This window comes from Drosophila suzukii, chromosome 3, assembly GCF_043229965.1.
Source record: "Drosophila suzukii chromosome 3, CBGP_Dsuzu_IsoJpt1.0, whole genome shotgun sequence".
Lineage (NCBI taxonomy): Eukaryota > Metazoa > Arthropoda > Insecta > Diptera > Drosophilidae > Drosophila > Drosophila suzukii.
The window spans coordinates 12,714,624-12,740,339 of NC_092082.1; the positions used below are offsets into that span (position 1 = coordinate 12,714,624).

The 25,716-nt window shown below is 38.0% G+C and overlaps 3 protein-coding genes across 14 annotated transcripts; all 3 read left to right on the forward strand.

Annotated features, from left to right (window-relative positions):
* Positions 1-628: 628 nt before the first annotated feature.
* Positions 629-1,871, forward strand: LOC136116960 (probable G-protein coupled receptor Mth-like 7). Its single transcript, XM_070996787.1, has 6 exons — positions 629-653; positions 711-884; positions 959-1,201; positions 1,263-1,431; positions 1,497-1,691; positions 1,747-1,871. Exons 1-6 carry the CDS (start codon positions 629-631, stop codon positions 1,805-1,807), a joined length of 867 nt encoding a protein of 288 aa, XP_070852888.1. The 3' UTR covers positions 1,808-1,871.
* A 375-nt stretch (positions 1,872-2,246) lies between these two features.
* LOC136116855 (probable G-protein coupled receptor Mth-like 7) lies at positions 2,247-4,629 on the forward strand. Its single transcript, XM_070996789.1, has 7 exons — positions 2,247-2,765; positions 2,819-3,020; positions 3,412-3,603; positions 3,806-4,042; positions 4,102-4,267; positions 4,335-4,529; positions 4,590-4,629. Exons 1-7 carry the CDS (start codon positions 2,268-2,270, stop codon positions 4,627-4,629), a joined length of 1,530 nt encoding a protein of 509 aa, XP_070852890.1. The 5' UTR covers positions 2,247-2,267.
* A 171-nt stretch (positions 4,630-4,800) lies between these two features.
* Positions 4,801-25,242, forward strand: PAN3 (Poly(A) specific ribonuclease subunit PAN3). Of its 12 annotated transcripts, none has more exons than XM_017070795.4 (14): positions 4,812-4,874; positions 6,777-7,174; positions 19,282-19,358; positions 20,587-20,679; positions 21,073-21,660; positions 21,817-22,288; positions 22,353-22,469; positions 22,915-23,035; positions 23,099-23,221; positions 23,278-23,407; positions 23,471-23,607; positions 23,663-23,854; positions 23,916-24,078; positions 24,151-25,242. In XM_017070795.4, exons 2-14 carry the CDS (start codon positions 7,141-7,143, stop codon positions 24,259-24,261), a joined length of 2,358 nt encoding a protein of 785 aa, XP_016926284.3. In that variant the 5' UTR covers positions 4,812-4,874; positions 6,777-7,140; the 3' UTR covers positions 24,262-25,242. The 12 variants fall into 12 exon arrangements, with proteins under 12 accessions (XP_070852903.1, XP_016926284.3, XP_016926290.3 ...); XM_036814717.3 differs by lacking the exon at positions 4,812-4,874 and adding an exon at positions 6,233-6,336; XM_017070801.4 differs by lacking the exon at positions 20,587-20,679.
* The last annotated feature ends 474 nt before the right edge of the window (positions 25,243-25,716 follow it).

Sequence of the window (25,716 nt, forward strand, 5' to 3'; positions counted from 1 at the left end):
AAACTAGGTCAGAAACCTTAATTGTTTACATTTATATTCTCTTTACGATTGACGGTTTACAGCACTGGCTCACTCGATTTTTGCACTCGATTTCAGTGTTGTTAACCAATCGATTGTGGCATAGGGGTGGAGAAACATCGAAGTTTTAGAATTCGCGCGCGCCTCCACAATCTCATCTGAATTTGATTTTCCAAAAAATTTAATATTTTCATACAAATACCAACTAAACGTTCAAATAACATACACTTACTAAGAACATTATATATATCTCCATTTCCGCGGAGGTTATAAAAGTATTAATTGTACGCATAGACGTTGAAACACTTAAACTTCAACGAATTTTTTAAAAAGTCTAATATATGTATATATATGTATATACATTCCCAAATGACTGTTTTTATTTTTTAGCTAAGAAAAACATGGCCTTTGGGTACTATTATTGATTCTAATCAAAGTAATATATTTCCCTAAATTACCCCTTTGAGCGTAGACTTTTTTTTAAAGATAAGTACAATATGTCTTTTGTATGTACTCTTGATTCCAATCGAAGAAATATATATTTTCAAAAGTTACTCAATTGAGCGACATTCTAGTTTTCACTTAAGTTGTAGCACGTTGTAGATACAAGATGAAGTTTAGTCTCCAAGATTTCGGTACTGCTCCAGTTCAAATAGATATGCACAGCTATATCTCTAATTCTATTCTTCCAGGCTTGGTAACATCGACAATATGCTGTATTCTAACCATCGCCATTTACCTTTACGTTAAAAAGCTCCGAAATACACTGGGCAAGTGCATTATTAGCTGCCTTCTAAGCATCGTCATCTGGCAGAATTCGCGTGTTCTAAAATATTGGATCCCCTTGCAAAGTTTGTTTTTGGATGGTTAGTGGTTTATGTTTATATAAACAGAGGTCATTTATTATAATACAAAGTATTTGCATTTTTTTCCTTTGCAGTTGGTATCTTTATATTCTTCTTTTTTGCTCACAATCTATGGCTCTCGGTCATAAGCTTTCATTTATGGAAAGTCTTCAAGTCGGTCGCTGGCGAGGAGCACCGACTTCAGTTCCTGGCCTACAGTACCTTTGTCTGGGTTACAACAGCTATCCTTCCTGGAGGATATTCACTGATATCGTTCTTTGGTGGCGATGACAGTCCATTCGCAAGACTATTCGGAAAAAAACAAGGCAGCCTTTTAGGTAAATACACTGATCCATAAATACTTTCTGCAACAAATCATATTTTTACTTCCGTTGATAGCTGAAATATGGCTCTCCGTTTCCTTCTTGGCATTACTGGTTTCGAGTGTTTTTAATGTGATTATGTTCACCCTAACGATCACCCATATTCTGAAAGTGAGGATAACGATAATGAAGATGACAAGAAAGGATGATGAAACGACAACCTGCTTTAATTTCGACAGTGAAACGTAAGTCATACTTATCATAAAACTTGATAACCACGATTGATAGTAATTCTTTACTTCAAACATAGATATCTTTCTTGCGTTCGGATACTATTTGTGATGGGCATAACTTGGTTCCTGTATTTAATATCTTTTGTAATGAGCGTCTTCGGGTTTAAGAATCTGCTACTTGATGTTCTCCTTTATTTCAATTGGTTTTATGGTATTTTCGTGTTTATACTGTTTATCCTAAAGCGTAGCACCATTAAGCTTTTAATGGATAGGTAAGACTTTTTAACTAAGTGTGATCTTGGAATAACCTATTTCCTTTTCTTTCAGCATTCGATTAAAACCAAAAAAGCAGGTTGTCCGTGCTCGGAGGACGAAAAAACCCGCCTAATCCTAAAGTTTATCTTCAATATTTAAAAAAAATATTTTGTCAATAAATTGTTTATGTAATAAAATGCAAATTATTGAAATTTAAATCAGTTTTCTGAGTGTATTAACGTGCTTGGAAACCTCAAAAAATACACGATTTTAAGCCTTGGGTTGCCGGTTGTTTTGACCATTTATTTTTTCAGGACAGTTAATAAATTCAAAATACAGAACCATTATACAAGCTGATGAAATTGATAAAATGTTCAGGACTGAAAATTGTGCACAATACAAATATTTTTCTATTCGCTAGGGTAAGTTTTAATTGAAATTCGCAGTTTTTAATGGTATACAAAAAAACATTTCGTACTTTTAGCCCAAAAAACATTTTTAAAAGATAACAATCGGCTATAAAAGCCGAGAGCAAACTTCTATCGAAAGTCATAAGTTTTTCGTACGCCGCGTAGCACGTTCCCTGTTTCAATATGAAATTGTCGTTGGAATGGTTCTGTATAGTTATTTTTTCAATTGCTTTAAAGAAATCAAGTGCCGAAATACCCGGTTGTGACTTCCAAGATACGGTTGATATTTCAAATGCTGCAATCCAAAACGACACTTATATATATGACGGTCTGAAAATCCCGGCTGACTTAGTCGGGGAGTATAGAACTAGGCAGCTAATAGATGGATCGACAGTGCCTGTACAGAGTCATCTAAGAGCCTGCATCTGCCAGTTGCCACGGCCCTGTGTTCGGTTCTGCTGTTTCCAAGATAATTTATTGGACCAAGATGAATGTAGCGATGGGTTGAGGGAAGTAATTGCCCGGAAAAAGCCTTATCTAGACCTGTATTACATGAACCTTGACAACATGACTGTAACGTCCAGGAAACACTATCTTCATTCTGAGATTACCGTGTTAAGGACCCAGTCTTTGGGCTGCAAAGAGATTACTTTAAAACAAAAAGATTTTTTGCTGTTTGAGGTTCGTCTTTCGATATTGCGGATATATCTTTGTCTAATCCTTGCACTTTTTAGGATGGAGAGTTACTCATCGGCTCTCTAAATAGAAGGCTCACAAAATCCGATTACTGCCTCACTCCTGAGCAGTCATATTCCACTTTTCCAATGTCTCTAAAGATTGTCATCAATGAATGCGAAATGGATGATAGAACGACTACCATAGTGGAAGATAATCTAGCGATCACCAATAATGCCGCAGTGGAAGAAATACCAAAGAGTACGACTACTCAAATTAAACCGTAACTTTTTAGAAGAGTCCATAAAATTAACTGGCTTAGAGTTAATTATCATGCACTTTTATTGTTTTACAATCTTAAAATAAAAACCTAATCAAAACCTACCACGGCCAAATATTAGAATATTTTAAATTGTTGGCCTGATCATATACGAATATTTAAATACTTTTGAATCTATATCGTATGACAATCCGGAACTAAGTGAGTGGTACTTAAAAATCCGTACTAAGACTCAAATTTAGAATTCATAATTATTATTTTAATATTTCATGAATCAAATCAACAACGGATTCTGGGTGCAATGTCGTTTATTTAACCCCATTTCATTAAATTTTCTTTCTTAAAATTTCTCTACACATTATTCTTTTTCAGTTTTACTTGCAAACATCAGGATGATATCTATGGTATTCCTTATACTTACATTGACGGTGTATGTTACCGTTAAGAAACTTCGAAATTTGATCGGCAAGTGCCTCATTTGCAGCCTGTTCTGCCTATCGATTGTGATCCTTATCCGCATTCTGGAAGATTATAAGCTGTTGGGCAGCGTTTCCTCTCCAGCAGGTTAGTTCTTTGAATTTATTTCGAATGTGGTGAGCCAGATACTTGAATATTTATCAATTATAAGATGTTATTCACCTATATATTATATCATATATGTACTTCATCACCACCAAGAATATGCGGTAATAATTTGGAAGCAGTAATTTCGTTCTTCTTACTTACCTACTTTTTATATTCTTATACTTTCTTTGTTTTGTTGCAGCTTACACTTTATTCTTTTTTACGATGACTTATAGTCTATGGGACTCTGTCATAAGCTTTTGTTTGTGGAAGGATTTCAGGTCGCCCATTTCCGAGGAATCTCGATACGGCTTTAAATTCTACAACGCCTTTGTTTGGAGTACAGTAGCCATCCTGACTGGAGCCATTTTTTTGATAGATGAAGTTAGCGCTTGGAATTGGTTGCCCTTGACTGGCTTTCTTGAATGTTCTGTAACAAGTGGGCTTTATTATTAGCATGTTAAGGCTGAATATCTAAGCAACATTTAACTTTCACAGTTTCGAAATCCTGTTTATACTATCAAGTACCGATACTGATCCTAAGCACCTTTAATGTGATCATGTTCATCCTGACTGCCATTTTCATCTGGAAAGTGAGGAGCCAAGAGAAGGAGGTAGTCGAAGAAGAGGGAAGGTTGACCCATCCCATTTTCGACAGTCAAAAGTAAGGCCTATTTACTTTAGAAAATTGTACTTCAGGTCATGTTCTTTGTTTTATTTACCGATCCTAGCTACGTGGACTTTTTTCGCCTCTTTTTAATGATGTGCATATCCTGGATACTGAAGTTATTTTTGGTTTGGCGGCAGATTTCCGAACTTGTGCAACACGTTTATTTTGTTATTGACTACTTTGAGTCCATCCTTGGGCTAATCATATTTGTGCTGCTTATCCTTAGGCGTAAAACTCTCAGCCACTTAATAATTAGGTAAGTACTTAGTGATTGTTAGGAAGGATTTTTCAAGTAATCTTTTTGATAATATTGCAGAATTCGCACTCCGAGGGACAATCAGCCATCTGATTTATAAAACCAAGAATTATTCATTAATTTTAAAGCAACTGTCAACAAGGTTTTTAGGTTTGCAAATTTTTAAATTTAAAAGACTTTCGCGCCAAATTTAAAATCTTGACCAACACTACACCACCAGTTACGCAGCCCTGGTCTCGGCAGCGGCGATTTCGATATGTTGGGGGTAATAACGCCACCTGAAATCGAAGAAGAAGAGGCCTTATCGATAGGCTAACATGTAAGAAATAAATAATTTTGAGTTCTGTAAGTTGTGCAAAAAAAGGGATAATAATAAATGAATTGTTAAACTAACCTCCTGTGACTAGTGAGTGGGCGGTGAGTGCAGAAAAGTTGTGTGTTTTTAAACCAAAAAGCGCACTTTTTTATGCAGAAATATTGGTACCGCGTCGGTGTGCGGCAGCGTTGTGTTTGCTTGTGTGTGTGTGTGTGCAACAGCGGCAGCAATTAAAAGAATAACAAAAAAAGACAACAAAAAACATAAACTTTTGTTTGTTAAACATAAACTATATCTATTTGTTATCTGTTTAGTTAAAGCAACAGTAATTTGGACCAAAATGCGTCTTAAGAAAAGAGTGGTAAAGGTGGCTTTATTTTTGGTGATCAGACAAACATTAAAAAAAGTACATAAATCTCAAAGTATATAAGGTACTTATAATATGGATATTTAATTATTAGATGTTTAATATAAGAACCTATTAAAAAAAAAGTTCTAAAATTATTTTTTTCGAGTGAATTTCAACTATATCCATAAGTTTGTACTAAAAAATGATTGCTATATTTAATTATATTTCCCCTTGGCCATTTTTGTTACCTTTTTACCTCTTAAATTTCTTCCTTTTTCGCTCTTCCTTCTCTCCTCCCCCTTGCCATGCCAGCTGTTTGTCGCGTTCCACAAATATGGCTGGAGTGTGGATCTTGTGTGGGGCTCGTGCTTTTACATTTCTCTATGTGGAATGCAACCTGTGGCCAGCTGTTGGGTCCTGTTGAACTCCCCCTAGCTGAATACATATGTACATATCTATGTATTTAGGGATGTGTGTATAACAACGCCAATTGCTAGGGCTTCTGCAAAATATCCTGGCCACTTTAGGAGTTACAGGGGCTCAATAGTTTCAAAAATGATTTTTTATTATAAGGTTCATATCCAGTTTCAAACTTGAACTCTAAAACCTCAACAAAAAATCTTTTTTTTTTTAAGTTAAACATCTTTAAAATATATAATATCTATAAAAATGTCACATACGAATTGGTTTTAAAACATTTCTCTTAAAACAATACAGTTTATTTTCAAATTTTGATTACAATTAAAATAAAAAACATTTTAAACTTAAATTCCAAATGCAAAGTAAAATGATCTTCTGTAACCACAGAGTTATTATCGCCAATGCTTGCATTTAATATTTTTTTAGATGCTGTAAAACCCATGTAACCCCTTGAATGCGGACATTTTCCCACCACTCCTCCAATAGGACCCACATCCACTGTGTTGCACACACAGCTGGCAATTGTTGTTGTTTTTATCCGAGCTCCTGTGCACACACACACACAAACGAATGCACATACATACATACACCACTCGGGGGTCGTTTGTGGACTCCATTTGGCTTGGCTGTTGGATCTTCTTTGCGTTTTCTTCATTCGTGCAGCGCCAATCGCGCGGTGTGTGTGTTGCGTTTTTCTTATTTGCAAAAACGGTTAGGAAATGGTAATGAAAATTATATATATAACAACTCCATTGGAGGATAACACCAGATTAAATAAATACTGCAAAGAAAAAAGACAATTTCTGCCAATAAAACGGTCAATTTGCTTGGCAATATGCTGGTTAAGTGTGTATGTGTTTTTTGGATTGTGTTAAATATAAAACTCTAAAAATATGAGACGTAGAGTGCGAATAAAAAGTGTGGAAAAATGTAAAACAAATATGCGCGCAATTCTGTCTGTATATGTGTGAAAAAGCGTCCCCAAACACCCACCCACACACACTCAATTTGGAAATTAAAATGATTTCCCAGCTCTACACCCCTCTCACTCCCACTCACTGTTGCTTTGGGGGATTTCATTTTGCCAAAAACAAACCAATGCTTTTCATTTACCATTATTTGTTTTAATATAAAATATTCTTCTCTTTTTCGCCTTTTACAGTCGTCGCGCCTCAATTGCTAATCATTTGCCCGAAAATGCATTTCAACAGCAAAAAACTTTCGTGAAAAGCTAAAAAAATAAAAAAAAATATATATATTTTGAAACGTACGATGTGAAAATGTGTAATGTGAAATTTAGCAGTTAAGCGCGGATTGTATGTATTATTTAAATTTTTGTTTCAATATTTTCTACAAAATAATTAAAAAGAACTGAAAAAAAAATCGAAAAAAAAACGAAAAAGAAAAAAGAAGCAAAAACAAGAAAAAGTGTTTTTTACTCAGTGCATATTATAACGAAAACAAAAACAAAGCGTAACGAAAGAGAAGGAAAGAGGAAGAGGTGAAGGCGGGAGCGAGAGAGAAAAATGTCAACGTTCTTGAACAATTTCTTCCCGGCAGGTAAGCAAAAACAAAGTCAAGCAAAGAAATCAAACACAACAAACGCAGGGAACGAAAGAGAGGAAACACAGCTGGTGGCAGGGGCGTAGGCAGGGGGGGCTAGCGATTTCGGAGGTCTTTTGCCCCCCACTGAACGAGTTCCTTATATGCTTAACCGAAATGCAGTTTTAGATAAAGGATTTTCATTTACAATCATTTACATACAATTTTATATTTCTTTTACCTTGAATATAAAGAGGTTTTTTATAGATACATAAATACTAACAATACATTTAATTACTGTCAACAAGCATAATTCAGAAAAATATGACATTTTTTAAACATATGACATTTTTAAAGGTCAAAATAATATTTGTATATCACCTAATTTTTAAAAATTTTAAAAATGTAGTATTAACTTTTACTGGTAAAATGTACTTTTTTGTACTACGCTATTTTCTTTTTTCACCCAATTTTTTCTTTACAAACTTATCTACCAACGATACATTTACTTACTTTGAAATTTTTCAAAGGTCAATTTTTTATAGTACCCATATTTTTTCTTTTTTTTTAAATTGATATATATCATTGCTATGGTTACTGGTATTTACTTTCTTCACCCTCTTTTTAAGTCCTTCGCGCGCCACTGTCTAGGTGGCATTTAATTGAAAGTCACCTTTGGCATATTTCATAAGCGTTCTCACCGGGGTCATCCTGTAATTCAATTCTCTGCCGCTCTCTCGCTTTTTTCGCTCCACTGGCGGCATGTAAATTGAATTTTCTTACCGAAGCGCATATTGTGATTATTGGCAATTACATGGACGTGACCAAGGAACAAAAGAGGCGATGGAGGATGGAGGATGGGCATAAGGACGGTATGAAGCTGTGGACTGAGAGCCGGGAACCGAGAATCTGGCCGTAATCAATCTACCCCAGAACAATCTATACACTTCCCTTTAATTACGTGCATTCCTCGCTTCGATGCCATCGATTATCGTTTTTCTTTTAGTGCCTTTTGTTCCTGGAAACTCTCAGATTCCCATTTTCTGCTCCTTGCAACCCCTCTGGGATCAGGAACAAGTTCCACACTCTGCATTCTCATGCATTTTCTTTGTCCTGCGAATGAGGTGGGAATACACAGAGCCCGAAATAGGGAAACTCATACAGGTACGGCAGGAAAAACCACTTCCTCGATTCCCTGCCCTTTGCCAAAACCAAAACAATAAGACAATAAAGAATGGTTTCTTACGGGCGCTGAAGCCATGGGATACTCTTTTTTCGGGGTGGCTTTACCATAATGTAATATAACACTATATCATTCAGCGAAAAAATATTGTAATTTTACACGGTGATCTCATGATTTCAGGGTTTCCCACTTTCTGACTGCTATATCGCAAGATTAATGCTATAATTTAATGCCAGATGATCTTATTGCTATAATATGTTATGGAATGTACTACTCCAAAATTGGGAATTTCTGTTTTGTAAACCATATTTGGAATTGGGATAAAGGAATAATGTTTTCAATAAAATGTTATGAAAAGAAAATCTTTATATGCAGACTTTATATTATATTAAATATATCATTGTATAAAGGATACTCGAATTTAAACTAACTTAGGATCTATAGTACCATCTGCAAGGGTATAAAAACAATTGGAAAGCCTGAGAAAATGTATCGGAGAGGGGGTTGTCTGGGCTGGATGGATATGGATGCACACTTAAACCCGTTTGCAGAGCCGAAAATTCAGCCCGATCAACTCTTTGGTGGCGTCAAAACAACAGGGAACCAGAACTACAGCAATATCAACAATAGCAGCTCTTTCCAAGCAGAGGCCAACGGCAGCTGACGGAAATACATTGACTCCGGTGATACGATGATACGTTGATACCATGGCACAATGGTGTACAATATGATGATGGTGATGGTGATGGCAACTTCTGGATGGTGCAGCGTTGTCTGTAGGTGCACTGGGTTACCTGTTGATGGCCCTACCACTCACTGTTTTTCCTTCTCATCCTCCTCGGTCGCCTTTTCCTCTCCCGACGGGGTCCGTTCTGGTCGGGTGCAATTGAAAACTGGTTTACCAAGTCGCTCCTTTTTCCACCACTCGCCCCTCAACTGTTTTGGGTTGTTTTTTTTTTGCGTAAACAAGAGAGGCTCAGACGAAATTGGAGATCTTGAGCTCTGGACTCTAATCTGTCTGTCTATATGTATTCATTTTTTGACCAAAAACAGAGGGTTACACCTTGCTAGAAACCGGAAAAGTTAAATTTGAAGTATGATCTCAAAACTATTGTATTGACTTCTTTAACAAAAGGGTTTTTTGCGTTTTCAGTACCAAACACAACCTATTTTTGACCATTAATTGCAAGTGACAAGCTTTATTACCCCAATTTGCCATTTTTAAGTTGGCCAATGCGATTTAAAAATCAAGAACACTTCCTTCTACACAATTTAATCACCAATATGTGTTCCATTTTTTTTTATAAGCCTAATGGCTGACAGTTAAGGGCATTAAAACGTATTACTTCATGATTTGTGGCCATAATTTTAACCATTTTGCTGTGCCTTCTCGTGACGTTAGAACGTTTGGTTTACAGTGAAAAACTGGCGAGCAACTGGTTCTGTGTATATGGTCATCTTTAATGGGGTCTCCAGACCAGCTGTTGGCCAGTTCCACCATCTCTCTGGGTTTCAATCGCCAAAACATTCAATTTGGGCCTTTGTTTATGGCCCATAAAACAGCGAGCAACAAAAGGAAAGCGCCGTTTGTTTGTCGGTTGAACGCTGTGCAAATATTTTTGCTCAACTTTATTGACGCACCAACTAAAAGCTTCCTCAAAAAGTACCGCCCCCACTTACCACCACTCGATTCATCTCAACAAAAAATAAAAACAAGAGACAAGCTTAATTTTATTTCTATCAACTTTTTTATTGTCGAACGATTTGTGAAAGGTTTTTGCTTTTGTTCTTCCGTTTTTATTATGCGACAAGTGCACGAAACATGAAAACTGTATCGAAAATAGCAGGGAAAATGTGCCAGAGTCTGGCGAACTATAAAAGCTAAAAAAAAAACATTACTATCGATTGATTATACCCGAGTTTGTTGTCTGCCGCGACGGGAAGCCTCCTCTTCCCAATTTATTTACAAAATTTCACGGAAATTGTTTGCAAACAACTTTTTCCCCAGCGTTCCTTCAATCTTCATTGTTTATATCGCTAAATTTAGTTATATCATTTTTTAGGTGTTCTCTGGAATGGGGTTTGCATGCTTTTATTATTATTTATCAAGTTTATTTTTAGCTAGTCAGCTTTTCTTTTACATCTGACTCATTTTTTGTGTCATTGTTTTTAACAATGATATCTAGTCACGATAATCAAAACAAAAATAAACACTATAGATTGAATAAAATGGGGAAATTATTGATTGTGGGCTTGAAGATAGAGTTTGTATGGAACTTTATATATAAAAAGAAATGCTGTAGGAGGTTTAATCCATTTAATCCATTGCTTAAGGATACAATCAAAATGTGGCTTTTTCTAAACTAATTCGAAATACCAACGATTACGAGGCTTTTCTGTTGCCAACTTGTGAGACCTTGGGCTTACATTCTTTTAAGATAATCTCGACGACAGAATATCGTGATGGGGGCTGTAATTAAGCATCACATTTCGGAATTATCGCGATTTAAGCGTGAAAATCCCCCTTTATGGGACTCGCTTCGTTTCTTTTGTGACCCATAATTAAATTATAGCGTTTCGAGCGATATTGCAGACAAGTTGACGACGCTAATGTGCCACACTTGTCACTTTTGTTATTGCAGCAGCTTTTACACTAGTTTTCCCTTTTGTTTTCATTTCCCCGCGAAATTCCAAGGCATAGCGCAAGAAAGTATGCAACACATTCTTTTGTTGGCACGCATCATTCTTTTGCATATCTTAGCATTTCGCCTTTGTTTTTTTTGGCAAAAGCGGCTAATAATGACAACAGCATGGTGTTTCCCTTGCCTTTCTCCTTTCTCCGCCTTTCTCCCCTTTTGTCACTTTGGCTATTTAATTTCGCATTCGCTACTTGGCTTGCCAAAAATCACATTGCGCCCTTGGGCCAAAAATGTTGTGCACACACGCATTACTCATACACCGGGGTGTTCCGCCCATTTCCCATTTCGCATTTCTCATTTCCCTGCCATTATAATGGGATATATCCCTTGAATATCTCGTAAATACGCCGCTGGGCCTGGGCCCACAGTCTGGTGGTCATAAAGCAATTTGGCCAAGTGCGTGGTCCGGACACGTGCCGAACAATATGGCAATCGGTGGAGTGGAGCAGCGAGTCTCGGCCAGTTTTATTGCCTGTGGTCGGTGTCATTATCTTCAGTTCCATGCTGGCCAACAGCACGGATTTCCGGTGCGTTGTATGCAAATGGGAAGGGGAGTTGTTAGCCAGGCGCGATTCTGCGTAAGTCTTAACTTTCCCTATGCGTCGCCATATGGAGATGTTTTCCACAGCTTCCAGACATCATTATTCTTGCTTTAAATTTCAATATGATAGGTATAGGATACGAGTAGGAATAAATTAAGTTAAAAAGCTTTTTTCCGTCGTAATTGTGCGAATTGGAGGTGAATACTTCTATGAAATAAATAATATATTAATAATATATATTATTATAGAGCCACTATACAGAATTTTTCATAAAAAGTTTTAATCGAAACTTGGATTTCGTTAAAAGGGAAACTTACACATATTTTAAAACGATCACTCTATAAGCTGTAATTGTATACCCACGTGAAAATAGAAGAATAGAATAGAATAGAAGAATATTTATTTAAAAATTTCAAATTAGGATATTCAAGTGTGTCAGTATAATATAAGATTCTAATAAGATTAATTGACCGTATTCACTTACTAAGTTTTTAGTGATAAAAAACGATCAATTCAAATTACAAAGAGCCATTCAAGTTTAACAATTTTCAAAATCATAATCGTTTAAAAAAAAGTTTCAAAAGAATTAAAGTTAGAACCAATTTATTGATAGGCTAATCACTACTAAAATAAATTACTTTTAAATATGTAATATTTGTTTACCTGAATTGGCAGTTTTCTATCGAGAGGGTGCCCCCTCAATATTTTTATTTTCCATTATCAATTCTAGGTTCCTTCACTTCTGGGAATATTCGGAATTATCTGGGGTGCCCAGTGCCCCTAAAACTGTATTATCACGCGCTCGCGACTTTTGTGTTTTGTCTTTTTGCCTTTTGCTGTTTTGTTTCGCTCTGCTGGGGATTTAATTTTCTTTTTGTTTTTACAGATGTTTGTTTTTGTTGTTCTCGCATTGTTGCGCTTGGCTGTTTGCTTTTGCACTTTGCTTCGTGTTTTTGTGTTGAGAGGTGTTTGCTTTTTATTTTATTTTCTCGCGTCTCTCTGAGTCTCCGTTTCTCCTCTCTCTCTCTCTGTCTCTGTCTCATTGCGGTGCTTTGCTTTTTGTGTGTTTTTTTGTTAGTCACTCTTTGGCAGCGGTCGCGAACGTGAGCAAACGGCGGGGTTTTTAAAACGCCTGTTAAACTTAACCCACGACCCCTTTTTTCGACACCTACGCCCCTGTCTCTGGAATTATCAAATGCGAGTGTGTGAGTGAGCTTCAATGTCTGTGTCTGTGTGTTAGTGTTGGTGTGGAAGTCTTAACGGTTAACGCGCTGGAAAAGTGGAGCGATAAAAATAATACAACAAAAAAAGAGTTGAGAATCGGAATATAATGCGTGACAAGTTTTAACCCCCGAGGTAGTGTTGTTGCTTTTGCCGTCAATCACCACACGGGGGCATCAATCAAATGCTGACTCTGAAACTGAGACCCACAAAGAAGAAGAATCTGTCTGGTGGGCGAAAGAGGGGGGAGATATAGGGTGACACGAAGAACTTTCACAATGAGCTTCATTTCTACAGTCCAACTTCCTCAGCTCAAACTTCCCCATGTTAACTTTATAGAGTTTATTCCATACTGAACTGAGTAATTATTAATTAATAATATATAACTCAGTTGGCACAACCCAGACTTATAAATTTTATAATATGAAACGTAACTTCCAGCTTTAAATAATCTAATGATAACAGCATTTCTAAGGCCAAGTGTATAAAATAACTGGAACTTTTTAAGAACCACTTCCTGCTAAACACAAATTTTGCAATAACTAGCGTTTCTAAATAAAGTTTAAGAAATACGACTTAAACATTTAAAGGGAACAATTTCGCCATATGTTGCGAGAATTTCAAAACTTTGTTCAACTCATGATCGCTAAAGAAGTGTTACTTTATTAAATATTTATTTTGCTTTAAAGATATTTATAATACAAGCCTTTTCTTAGTAAAATAATATATTTTCAATCAATTTAATAGTTTCCATTATAGTTTTACGATTTGATCTTGTATTATATATCCAACACATGGCTGCTAAATACCATTTTTACCGCTTTAAAATTTGAAAGGTATCTGTTTGAATTAGGGAAGTTTGACTGTTGCGCCCTTTCAGTCTGCATATCATTTTGCGGCCCGCTTCACATTTACAACTTCCGCTACTGGTGTCACCTCCCCCCCACTTGAAAGACCCCTCACCCGTTTTATAACCCCCCAATGTTTTCTTTGTCAACTCGATGGCCGCATTTCGAAAATTTAAAACTTCGCGCTGTCGAAATCGCATGCATACGAAAATGAATACGAACGGCGAATAAATAAAATAAAGCGAGTAGGCTTAATTTCATGTGTACATATTTACACACAATTTACATTTCGGACGTTTTCGTTTTCTTTGCGGCTTTCGTAATTGTTTTTTTTTTGCTGGCCAGTGTTGTGTGAGTTGCGCTTCAAATATAGTTATCCAGTAGATATTATCTAGCCCCTGAAAAAAACCCCCCTGATTTGACCTCATCCCCCGATTAAAGCGCTTGCACAGCTGTTCGGCTCAAGCGTCTATGATTGAAAGCAGCTGTTGTTGCTCAGCGAAAAATTGGGTCAAACTGTTGCTGGCTGCCGTGTTTCTGCCGCTTGGTGGTGTTGCCTTTTTGCCGCTGGCAGTAAACCAACCAAACTTGTCTGTTGGCCAAGAAAAAAAAACAACAACAACGAAAAAACAGCTCAGCTCAGCTCAACTCACAGCTCTCTGAGGTTAGCTTTGTCCGATATCGAGCTCAGATTGCGATCGGCAGTAAAAAGCGATTGACAAGCGGTTTACGGTTCTGTTGGCCAAGTTTAGAGACGCGGCCCAGAGAACAGAAGCCGGGCAGAAGAGCAATATCGTTGATGGGTTCCCACCAACGGAATTCATTTATTTTCTAACCACATGGAGGAAGACTCGTGAGAAAACATTTAACTAAACCATTTTAAATTAGAGAAGAATAACTAGAAATTTTTCTACAAAACTATGCATAATAGATAAAAGCACTTTGTAGACCAGATTGTATTCCAAGTTTCAATTTAATATGTCAAAACAGTCATGTTGTCATAATTGACAAACCCCTATAAAAATATTCTATGGTAAACCACTATTGGTTTTGACAAACTTTAAGTGCTACATAGACACTTAAAATATTCAGCAGTAAATATGGAAATATTATCTTAAAAGCAAAGCAAAGCTCAAAGTTCAAGCGCATCCAGCATTATTTACTCGTTTTGCCACCTAACGACTGTAATGTTTTAAGTTGCTTCATTATTAAAAGCAATTTGTTCTTTAGTACATTTTCACTCATCAATAAAGCAATTTAAAGGTGTTAATCTCTCACTTGATCACTATTAACCTGAAGCTGTTATTATTTATAATGCATGGTGCCAAACGCGTTGTAAACTAATTGCAAAGTTGTTGTTTTAGGAAGAACCCATATTATCGGAACCTCTCCTTTGACAAACCCATAGGTTCTTGTTATCTTTGAAACGAAATGGCTCTCTCCCTCTGTTATATTTTTCAATTACAGAAAATACATATTCTTGACTTATGGGTTCTTATCTTTTTCCTTTGTAGGTGAAGTGTCTCCTTATCATCTAACTTCGAATGACACTTTAAGGGGGGCTCGTAGTTCTGGGTTTGGGGCTCTTTATATTTGATTTCTACCCATTTGTTATGATCTCGCACAGGAAATCATGTTGGGGGCCAATTAATATGTGCCTATAGTTACCATTATGTACACCTTATAGGTATCTGTCTTTATGTACACAGATTTCAGTGTGTTAGCGTTTGACTGCGGTTGGGCTGATAATGAAGCCAGAGCCTTGGCTATAAATATTTCATTTATAATGTACTTACAAATGTGTGCGAGTGAATTATTATTACACTGGGAGCTTTGCATGCCATATAGCGATGGCCACGTGTGTTGGTACACCCCCTCCCTCCCAAAATGCTCCCCATTTGGATGTGAACTTATCAGATGATCGCTTACAGGCCCCGAGCATGCCCCACTCTCATAATTAGAATCCGCAAAATACTTGTTTCGGAGATGGACTAACACATGATTGCATCGACAAAAATATTGATAATCGTTAGGTTATTTCCCTTTAAAAGTAAACCTGATATTAGAGAAAATATCAAATAGAATCTATTTTTAAGTCAGCTATTAAATATTGATCTTTATATTATCAAGCCCGAAACGATCTTAACTTTTGTAAGGAATGCATTCGGGGGATATAAAGGTCATTGGAACCGAGGCTGGGCGCTTCTCAAACTGTGGGCACTTCGGTGCTGTAAGAGAAATAAACAAACAAACAAACAACGCCAATGGATTTTCATTGTTCTTACTGTGGCGCGTGTGCCTGCAGAGCTTGAACTTTCCCAGTACAGTGGAATTTAGTAATACAAACTACAATTATGGGAAAATTATAAGTAGATATAAATACGTTTCCCAGCTTGATAAAGCGACATAATAATTGGCAAAAATGATTGATAGACCTGTTTTTTAGTTGTTTTTAATGTTAATTTTCTAACTACCAAGATAGCTGCCAGCATATGTTTAGAAAAATTACCAAATTCATGATCTGGAAATGCTCAAAATATTGTTTATAGCACATGCAAATATATTCCACAAAAAACTCAAAGTATTATTATTTTGAATATCTTTACATAGAAACTGAAATTTTGATAATTTAAGGTAAAAGATCACATTGAATAGATCTTCTGCTGACCAACTTCGGTTGGTAAAAATCAAGGTATGAGGGTTTGACTGTATCTGTAGCAATATCAAAACAACTACAACAACTGCAGCTGTGGCCACATATGTACAGTTAATCGGGCGGACGAGCGAGCAGAGCCCACACCACACACGCCCACTTTGTCTTCGCCGCTCGTCTGTCATCGTCACACAGTTTGACACGCACTGTGGGGCCAAGACTCTTGCTCTTGGTTTGGCCCCCTCTCTATCTTTCTCTCTCTCTTTGTTGGGTCCCTCGGCACAGTGGGTTAAATTAGCTTTGGTACAAACTAAAGTTGGTAACCTTAAACTCTAAAATTTCTTTCTATTTTAACTACAAAACTTCTGCAATTTCAAAATAATATTTTCAAATTTAGCCTCAAAAAAGGACTTTTTTCTTAAAATAATATTGACCGTTTGTTTTTTATGATCATCCCCAGTAGAGCTGAAAATAAATAAATTCTTTCAATGATTTATGAATCACAATTAAAAAATTAAAGTATTCAGATAAATTTAAAAAAAAAAACAATTAAGTCATATTCTTACTATTCAACTTTTTAGAGATATAAATTTGGAATGTCATCTTCTAAAATTAAATATAAGTCATTTTCATTCATTTCGTATTGAGGCAAAATTTGAAAATAGCCTTTTCAACATGAGCTAAAAAACAACATCGGAAAAATCTATACTGGTTATCAACTAAAATATTTCTCCCCCTATTTCTACCATCTCGACCACTGTGCGCAGTCGTTCGCAGCCGCGTTTCCCCAAAGCAAAAAGGCGGCTGGGGTTTTCAGTTTAGAGAACGCTGCGCTGCCGCTCGGTTCGTGGCGCGATCGATGGTCTGTTGGCTCCCCGATTTTCGAACCGATCCGATGTGTTATTTTCACCGCTTGCATATTCATTACACTTACACTTGCGCCGGCCAAAGACAAAAACAATTGCGCGGCTCTCCCTCTTTTTGAATAATAGCAACTCAGTGAGCTGAGCTGGGCGGTAAACGGTAAATGTAAATGGTAGACCATCCATACCGCTCTGCCACATCTACATATTCACTTTAAGTGACGTAACAGCACACTTTTTGTTATTGTTTGGCCTGCTCCCCAAACGTGTGACTATCTATATATATATATGTATATACTCGACCGTATATATCTGAGTGTGGCGTTTTCATGAACGCGTTCGTGATCTTTGAAGCAAAACAAAGCTAAAGCTGTCCATTTCACCGCGAAACGCAGCATAAGGCAACGGCCCAATAATCATCGGTTTTCTATGTGTAGATATATGTATATTATATATATAACCGAACAGCAAACTTGCTCACGTAAACCCTAAAATATAGACACATAGCCATATAGTTTTTTCTGCCGACGTCATGCCAACAAACAACCAGTGGCTAACGATTTATGTAAAGTGAGTGTAAAACAACTTTGATTCTGGCCATGTTCAAGTAAGTTTTCGGCTGCAAAACCGTAGACGACACCTGATTGTGGCTTCAAAACTGTCGCCCTGCCTTAACAGGTTATCGCCGCCCACCTGCTCCTCCCACTAATTACCCAGCCCAGTGCACAAAATATAAATAAATGAAAGCACACATAATAATTACCATTAGCATATGTAGGCATTCAATTAAATCGTTTGCGTTCGGTTCGTTTGTGTGTTTGTTTTTCAATTCGAAGTCAAATAAATAAAATCAGGCTACGAATTATTGCTTATATGGCCAGAGCATCATCATCAACAGCAACAGTAATCTCGCATTTTGTAAACAACATTTTGGGTCCATGAATTCTGGGTACCCTATAGAAGAAAACAAATGATTAACCCCCCTTATGATTGAAATACTGTTTCCTTTTTGAAGTCTGGGAATATTTTTGATATTTTAAGGATTGTTCTCTTAAATAATATTTTTTTTGAGAGCTTAAAAATACGAAAACCCTTTGTAACTATAAAAATTAGCATATTCCATTTGACATATTTAATGCTTGTGAAATATTCCACATATTGGCAGTTATTTAATGTCGAAAACGCCGAATAAGGCCTATAAATATTCAGTCAATTATTCAATATATTCTCTGGCTGTCGTTTGCCTCCCCGAAAATGCACGAATAGCGAATACAACCTGCTCCATATAAATATAAAATGTTTTTACGTGTTCGTGTATAAGCTATATAGCGAATTCAAGGCCAATATCACTTGTTTTCTCTTCGTACATTGGCAAGAGGCATTGGCCCCGTACCCCGAATCAAATGTTTCGCTTTTGAAATTGAATTTTTCACTTTCGGTGTTTGGCCAAGGCAAAGTCACTTGCATTCGAAACGAGTCGAGTCTGCTTAGCATTGATTCAACACTCAGATATCCGGTGGAGGAGGAGGCGTTCAAAAATCAGGGAACTTTATGAGCAGAGTATGAATTCAGCATAGAAACGTTGATTAGTCATGACGGCGCTGCTTCCGAGTGGTCAACATAGGAGGAAGGTATTGTGATTAACACCTGAGTAACCTCACCAAAACATGTACAGATTCTATATATATATTCCCTGCTGTATTATTTTTTTTTTGTTAAATGCGCGAATTGCTAAATTCTAAGTTTGTCGGCTCGGTTGTTTACCGCAGAAATTGCGTCTTGGCTTTCATATGCTTTGACCTGGAGTCCCAAGAAGAAGCAGGAGAACCAGAACCAGAACAACAATACATACATATTGCGCATACTCCAAAAATGTTGGGGTCTACGCGCGTTATCGTCGTATCGATAACTGTGGAAAATAACAAGTAATATATACAAATTTCGGGTAGAGGGATGAAGGGGGTACGGAATAGTTTGATGGGGTAGGCTTATCGCACAAACACCACACACACATAGTATTCATGTTGATGTTTGCTTAATTGATTTCTAATCAATTATCGTGTGTAACGCAACTCTCTCTATAATAATTCCTTCTCTTTCCTGCTCTATTTTGTAGATACGGCTGCTATGGATCCAATTTTCTTCTCGCCAACGAATGGTATACCGTCAGAGAGTAAACTCGCAACTTATATGGTAAGTTTACTTTTCCCTGCCTCCAAAAACTTTTTATCAAAGTTCTCCGCCCCCTGCCAAAAAATGAGAACGAAAACAAGGCGATAACAATTTAAGGGGAAGATAATAATAACAACCCAAGCAAAAAGCCACCCACTGAAACCAGCTGTTGGCGGCCAAGTTAACAGCTGGCCACGTTTGCTCAAGTATTTTTAATTATGCTTTATTTGTTTTCACTCAATTTACTCGAACCATTTCAATTTCAACGCTCAGTCGCACATAATATACACTTGACCGACTTTTTTCGGTTATTTCTTATTTTATTTTTGGGTCCACTGACACACAAAGTGCCATATAAGTCGTATATGCACGTTAAATATCAATTTGTGTTTATGCATGGATTTTTTTTGTATTCCCTCTGGTTTAGCCAAACTGTACATATAAGTTTTGCGAATCTTGAAAAGCTCGAGAATTATTAACAATAAAATTTTAATGTGCGAACCGCATAATTGCCATGGAATTGTGCTAATGGAAAAATGTACGGAAATTAATGGGAATAGGCGGTACATTTGCCGCTCAATTCACTTTTAAAATTCAAAGATCATCAAATCAAATGGAACAATTCAATGAGTATAAGCTGCAATACCATGACAAATATTAATCAATTAAATATACGCAATTCTGAGACTTTTTGTAGTTATAGGGGACCCAGAAATTAAGATATGGGGCATATGTGCCATTCTTGATAATTTAATGGAATTGTTATATTCCAATCCACATAGGAAGCCAGACTTTGGGGACCAAAACTCTATGTATTTTATATATAAATATATAGTTATAATGAATCTCAAGAGTTCTGTTTATATATTGTACTGAAAATTTTAAGACTCGAACAAGTACATTTTTTAAAACATTTAGAACAAAAGACTTTTAGCCTCAGTCTTTAATAGTAATGGCACTGCAATGTCTGATATTTCAAGTTGTGGACTTCAGATAAGATAATGGTTGCATAGACGCGACAAACACTCGAAAAAATAGTATTTTTAGCAGACAGCACTTAAACTAACGATATTTTGAACAATCCTCTTAAACCCCATCCATAAATACAACTCTTATGATCCATTTATAATTTGCTCTGCTATCTTTAATTTTCAATACCCAGCACAACTGAATTATTCTCTCTGTTTTCTTTGTATTTCTCTGAATTTCTATCTATCCGTCTACTCCGATTTTTGGTGTATCATCTCAGAACCGACAGAATATCGCCACAACGAGCGGTTATGGGCTGAATAACGGGTTCTCACTACTTAATTTGGATTCGCCCCTAAATAAAAAGTCCCAGGTAAAGCCGTAAATATCTGGTTCCCCTTCCCATTGTTTTCTGTGACATCCACGAAATGCGTTAGACTTGTAAATGTTACCGTAGAGGTTTATTATATTAGCCCTTTAGTGTAGTAGTTTAGTCTTACTATATTTAGTCTTATCCTCCGAAATGTATAAAAGTGTCTATCTACGTGTTCCTTACAGGTGTGTTTTAATTCTCGAATTTGGCAAGAGATTACCCAAATGGATTTAAACATTTACTTTCAATTTGAAATCGGAAAATAAATTTTGCTAATTACTTGAAAAACCAAGTTAAAGGCTACCAATTTGAGGCAACTCTTGCCGAATTAGAAAATCGAAACATTTATTTTGACTTTTTACTAACAAATATTCTTCAATGGATTCCCCATAGGTCACGCCGCAGTCGCCCGAGTTCATTCCAACGCGCATAAGCTCGACCCCCAACTTCTACGCACCATATCAGCACGCGCCCATGCAATTGAGTAATGGGCTCAACGGCGTCAATGGGTTAACAGCAGCCGCAGCAGCAGCAGCCGCCGCAGCAGCCGCCGCCGCAGTTCCCTCCTCCACATCATCGGTGTCCTCCGCCTCGGTGACCATCAGTAAAACAGCCAACGGCGGCGCCTCCATGCTCGCCCTGCAAAAGTCCGCTTCAATCGCCACTGTCACCATCGCACAACAGCAACAGCATCCCCAGAAACAGCAACAGCATCCGCCGCCAGTGGGCGGTGGAGCGGTGTCCGCCACCTCTGCCCCCATTGCTATCAGTGGCGCACCGCCGAATCCCGCCGCCGCTCCATTCGTCAGCAACATGTCCGCCCAGACGCCGCTCAAGGGACGAAGCGCCATGCTGCGCCAGGAATCGCCCACGACAGCAATGCTCTCGGGCGGAGGACCCGGTGAGAAGTCGCCACCGCATGGGATGACGCCACACGGAGCATCTCCCATTCCCACATCGCTGCCAACCAGCGTCCATCAGGTGAGTGCTATTCCAGTTGAAAGAAACCAGAGATCTAAAGAATTCGAGTTTTTAATAACTGCTGGGAAGAGCATTCTTCTATCTATATCTCTAAGCTATAAAGGACTTTAATTTGAACACATTTACTAATACTCTATATTCCATATCCATCTGTAGGAAAACGTCGGCGGCACCATCTATTTCTATCCAACTGCCAACGCACAGAACAACCAGCCCGTTGTCAATTCCGTGGTGGTGGACACAACGCATCCGGCACACCATGGCGTCAGTGCTGTGGCACCGATGAGCGCGGGAGTTCCGCCGACCATGATGTACACGGGGCATGTGTATCCGGGGCCGTCCTCCAACGTGATCACCCTGCAGCCCAAGACGCTGTTGGAGTCGGCCTTCTTTATGCCCGACGAGATGCGCTCCGAAATCCTTGCCCGCAACGAGATCTCCAACCTGATTATGGACGCAGCGGAGGCTGCGCAGCACGCCCTGCCGATGGAGGTGGACAACTACCATGCGCTGTATCCGCTGGAGCCGCCGGCACAGCCGATGCACGCCAAGCTCACGCTCCCCGCCAGCACTTATAGGGCCACGCACAACACGACGGGCTACAAGTACTGTCTGCGAAGGTTACATGGTGGGTACATCTAGGGAGTTCCTTAACTTTCCCTAACTAATTAATTTTAATTCGTTTTTATTAGGGTTCCGCCTGCAGTCGACCAAGTGCATGACGCTGGTGGAGATGTGGAAGAAGCTGCAGCACACGAATGTGGTACAATTGCGTGAGGTGTTCACGACGAAAGCATTTGGTGATAACTGTAAGTGGGGAGAGGTCTTTGGAACCATTAGCTATAAGTGTGGTTTTAATGCTGCTCCTTGGAATTAAGGACGATGTCATCTCTATAATTATGGGGTAATGTCTAGAAGGTTACAACACGTAAAAAGAGTTACTAGATAAGTTTGGTGATTTCTATCTTAGGGTGGCCATGTTTTCCGAAAAGTAATAATTAATGCATGCCGGATTCTATTGCGATTGCTAGTGCTAATTATGGTACAACACTTCAAAATCCATAATCTTAACTAAGCAAAGTATAATTATCACAAAAAAACCTAACTTTGCGATCGGCGATAAAGACAGAGCGCTAACCTTGATTCCGATTGAAATATTGTGGTACTTGATAGGCTGAAGGAGGAAGTTTGGGATATTTAAGGTGAATGAAACCCTAATTACCATGTCAATAATGTTTATCGGGCCACCCACAGCTTTAGTATTAGTGTACGACTATTATCCCGGCTCACAAACATTACTGGCCAAATACTTCACACCGGCGCCAGAGACCAACGGGTACACTGATCCATTCCAAGGCGAGGCCCGCCCCTTCAGGTGGGTTATTCTTTGACCACGATTTCGGTTTTGTTTTAACTAATAACTATATGATTATTGCAGTCATAAGAGTAACATGCAGCGAACGAGCAATGGACCACTGCTGCCGGAGGCCACCATCTGGTCGATCATCATGCAGCTGACCGCCGGCCTGAAGGCCATCCACCATGCCGGTCTGGCCTGCAAGTAAGTGAGCCACAGGATATTTGTCTAACCATATGCTAACATATCCTTCTCTTCAGGGTTCTGGATCCCACAAAGATCATAGTGACTGGCAAACGGGTACGGTTTAGCTCCTGCTGCATCTCGGACATTACGCAATTCGATCCGAATGCGGCCAATCCCTTGGCCCTGGTTAACATGCATCAGCAGGTAAGATATAAGTTTATTTTACTATAAAATGTATATTAATAGTAGCTTTATATATTCCATCAGGACGATCTGACCGCTCTGGGACGCTTAGTATTAGCTTTGGCCTGTCGCTGCCTTCAATCCGTGCAACGCGACAACGTCCAGTCGAGCATCGATATGGTCACGCGAAACTACTCCACCGATCTGCGAAACTTCATAGTGTATGTCTGCTTTTATAGCTCCTCTACTATATATATTAACCTTTGATACTCGCAGTTACCTCTTCACCACGAATAACCGTCGCTCGGTGACCGATCTGATGCCTATGATTGGTGCCCGCTTCTATACGCAACTGGATGCCCTGCAGAGCCAAATCGATATGCAGGAGGATGAGCTGGCCAAGGAGATGGAGAACGGCCGGCTGTATCGCATTTTGGTTAAACTAAACAGCATCAACGAGCGACCCGAGTAAGTATATTAGCAGTATTTGTGAGAAAGAAGACATAAGTTAAATTTACTTTCCTAACAGCTTCAATCTGGACTGCACTTGGTCCGAGACTGGTGATAGATACATGTTGAAATTATTCCGTGATTATTTGTTCCATTCCGTCACTGAGGATGGCCGGCCCTGGCTAGATCACGCACACATTGTACAATGCCTCAACAAGCTGGATGCTGGCTCCATAGAGCGCGTAAGTAAAGTCGGAAAAGGTCGACCAGTGGGTCCAGAGAACTCGTTAAGCTAACGTCAGCCCATTTTGCAGGTGCAACTGATGTCCCGCGACGAGCAATCGGTGCTCATCGTCTCCTATGCTGAACTCAAGAATTGTCTGGAGAACGCCTTCTCCGAACTGATGTCAAGTGCGGCCAACTGAGCACCTCGAGGGTAAACAAACCGGAAACAGGAAGCAGCAAACGGGAAGCAGGAAACTGATTCCGATAACTGATTCTGGAAACACGCGCAGCTCACTTAGCCACCCTCCGCACGACCACAAAGCGACTACGATTAAACGGATTAGCCACTAAGCGAAACATTCATTACGACTAAGACATTTTGAGAACCATAAACAAGTAAAATACGAAGATGTTTATTGTTAAGCCAAACCGAAAAAGAAACGTAAAACAAACAAAAAACAAAAAAAAGATAAGAACCGATATCCAATGTTATGTTAGCTCTTAACTAAATTTTAGGCATTTAAAACAATACAAAAAGAAACAACCACAACCACAAAAATAAAACCAACAACAAAAACTTTTTGAAAACGAAATCTCTCCAAAAGAAAAAGCAAAAATACAAAAAAATGCAAACAATACAAACAAAAAAAAACTTAAAAGCAAAAAAATTTGAAAAATTTGTTAAAAAATGCAAAAAATACATAAAAAGGGAAAAAGAAATCACGCGTAAGAGCCGAGAAAACATGGATCTATTTTTACAGAGCTAAGAGAGGATGAAAGTATTTATAAATATGTATTAAAAAATCGAAAGAAAAAAATTGTAAAATTTTGCAAAACAATAAATAACTGTAATGACAAACAATTGCAACAGAGCAGCAAAATCGTTGAGCAACAACAAAAAAATATAAACACAATGCAGAGTAGACGGATAAGGATTATGAGAAACGTAGAGATCGTAAGAAAGTGAACAAGGAACCACATCAAATGTTTATAAAGCATGTCTGACAATGATCGCCTGCCTCTTCTCCCCTACAGTAAACTAAAAAAACAAACAAAAAACATGGCAAAGTTAAAAAACCGAAAAGAAATGGAACAGAATGCAATGTGAGAGGCGCAGACGAGCAAGAACGACAACCGAGAACGTTTTTTATTTTTCAAACTGTGTATTTTTTATAGCAAAATGTTTTAAAAAAGGAAAAAAAAAACACAAATTTTCTAAATACAATTTAAAAAGTTTACAAAAAACAAAAACGAAATGTATTGAGAAGAGAAACACTATGTATTTGTAAAGAAAATGTAAATGTTGGTTCATGGAACATGCAAAGCGACGCACAGCGCGACTCTAGAAAGTAGCTCAACGAGATACTCAAATCTAACTGAAAACTGAAACTGAAAACTCTAAAAACTGTTTAACCGAAACGAAAAAGAAACCGAAACCGCAACAACTAAAATCTAAAAGAAACGAAATTGTCTAGGCCAATAGCGTGATATGTACATACATCCATTTTGAAAGAGTCTGCGACACGCAATATCTACATTCGAACTATTTGTGTTGGTCCATATTTAAATACGCTCTCATATGGCGGATCAATGATCTAAATGCATATATGTGTATTGACACGCACGCGCTGAACATCCGAGTACAATATTTTGCT

Excerpts from the sequence above, each read along its gene's own strand:
- LOC136116960 (XM_070996787.1), top strand. The coding sequence starts at position 629 with ATGAAGTTTAGTCTCCAAGATTTCG. Across the intron at positions 885-958 it reads GCAAAGTTTGTTTTTGGATG|TTGGTATCTTTATATTCTTC; the intron begins GTTAGTGGTTTA and ends TTTCCTTTGCAG. Across the intron at positions 1,692-1,746 it reads ATTAAGCTTTTAATGGATAG|CATTCGATTAAAACCAAAAA; the intron begins GTAAGACTTTTT and ends CTTTTCTTTCAG.
- LOC136116855 (XM_070996789.1), top strand. The coding sequence starts at position 2,268 with ATGAAATTGTCGTTGGAATGGTTCTGTATAGTTATTTTTTCAATTGCT. Across the intron at positions 4,268-4,334 it reads CCCATTTTCGACAGTCAAAA|CTACGTGGACTTTTTTCGCC; the intron begins GTAAGGCCTATT and ends TACCGATCCTAG. Across the intron at positions 4,530-4,589 it reads CTCAGCCACTTAATAATTAG|AATTCGCACTCCGAGGGACA; the intron begins GTAAGTACTTAG and ends ATAATATTGCAG.
- PAN3 (XM_017070795.4), top strand. The coding sequence starts at position 7,141 with ATGTCAACGTTCTTGAACAATTTCTTCCCGGCAG. Across the intron at positions 23,036-23,098 it reads GGCGAGGCCCGCCCCTTCAG|TCATAAGAGTAACATGCAGC; the intron begins GTGGGTTATTCT and ends TGATTATTGCAG. Across the intron at positions 24,079-24,150 it reads ATGCTGGCTCCATAGAGCGC|GTGCAACTGATGTCCCGCGA; the intron begins GTAAGTAAAGTC and ends CCCATTTTGCAG.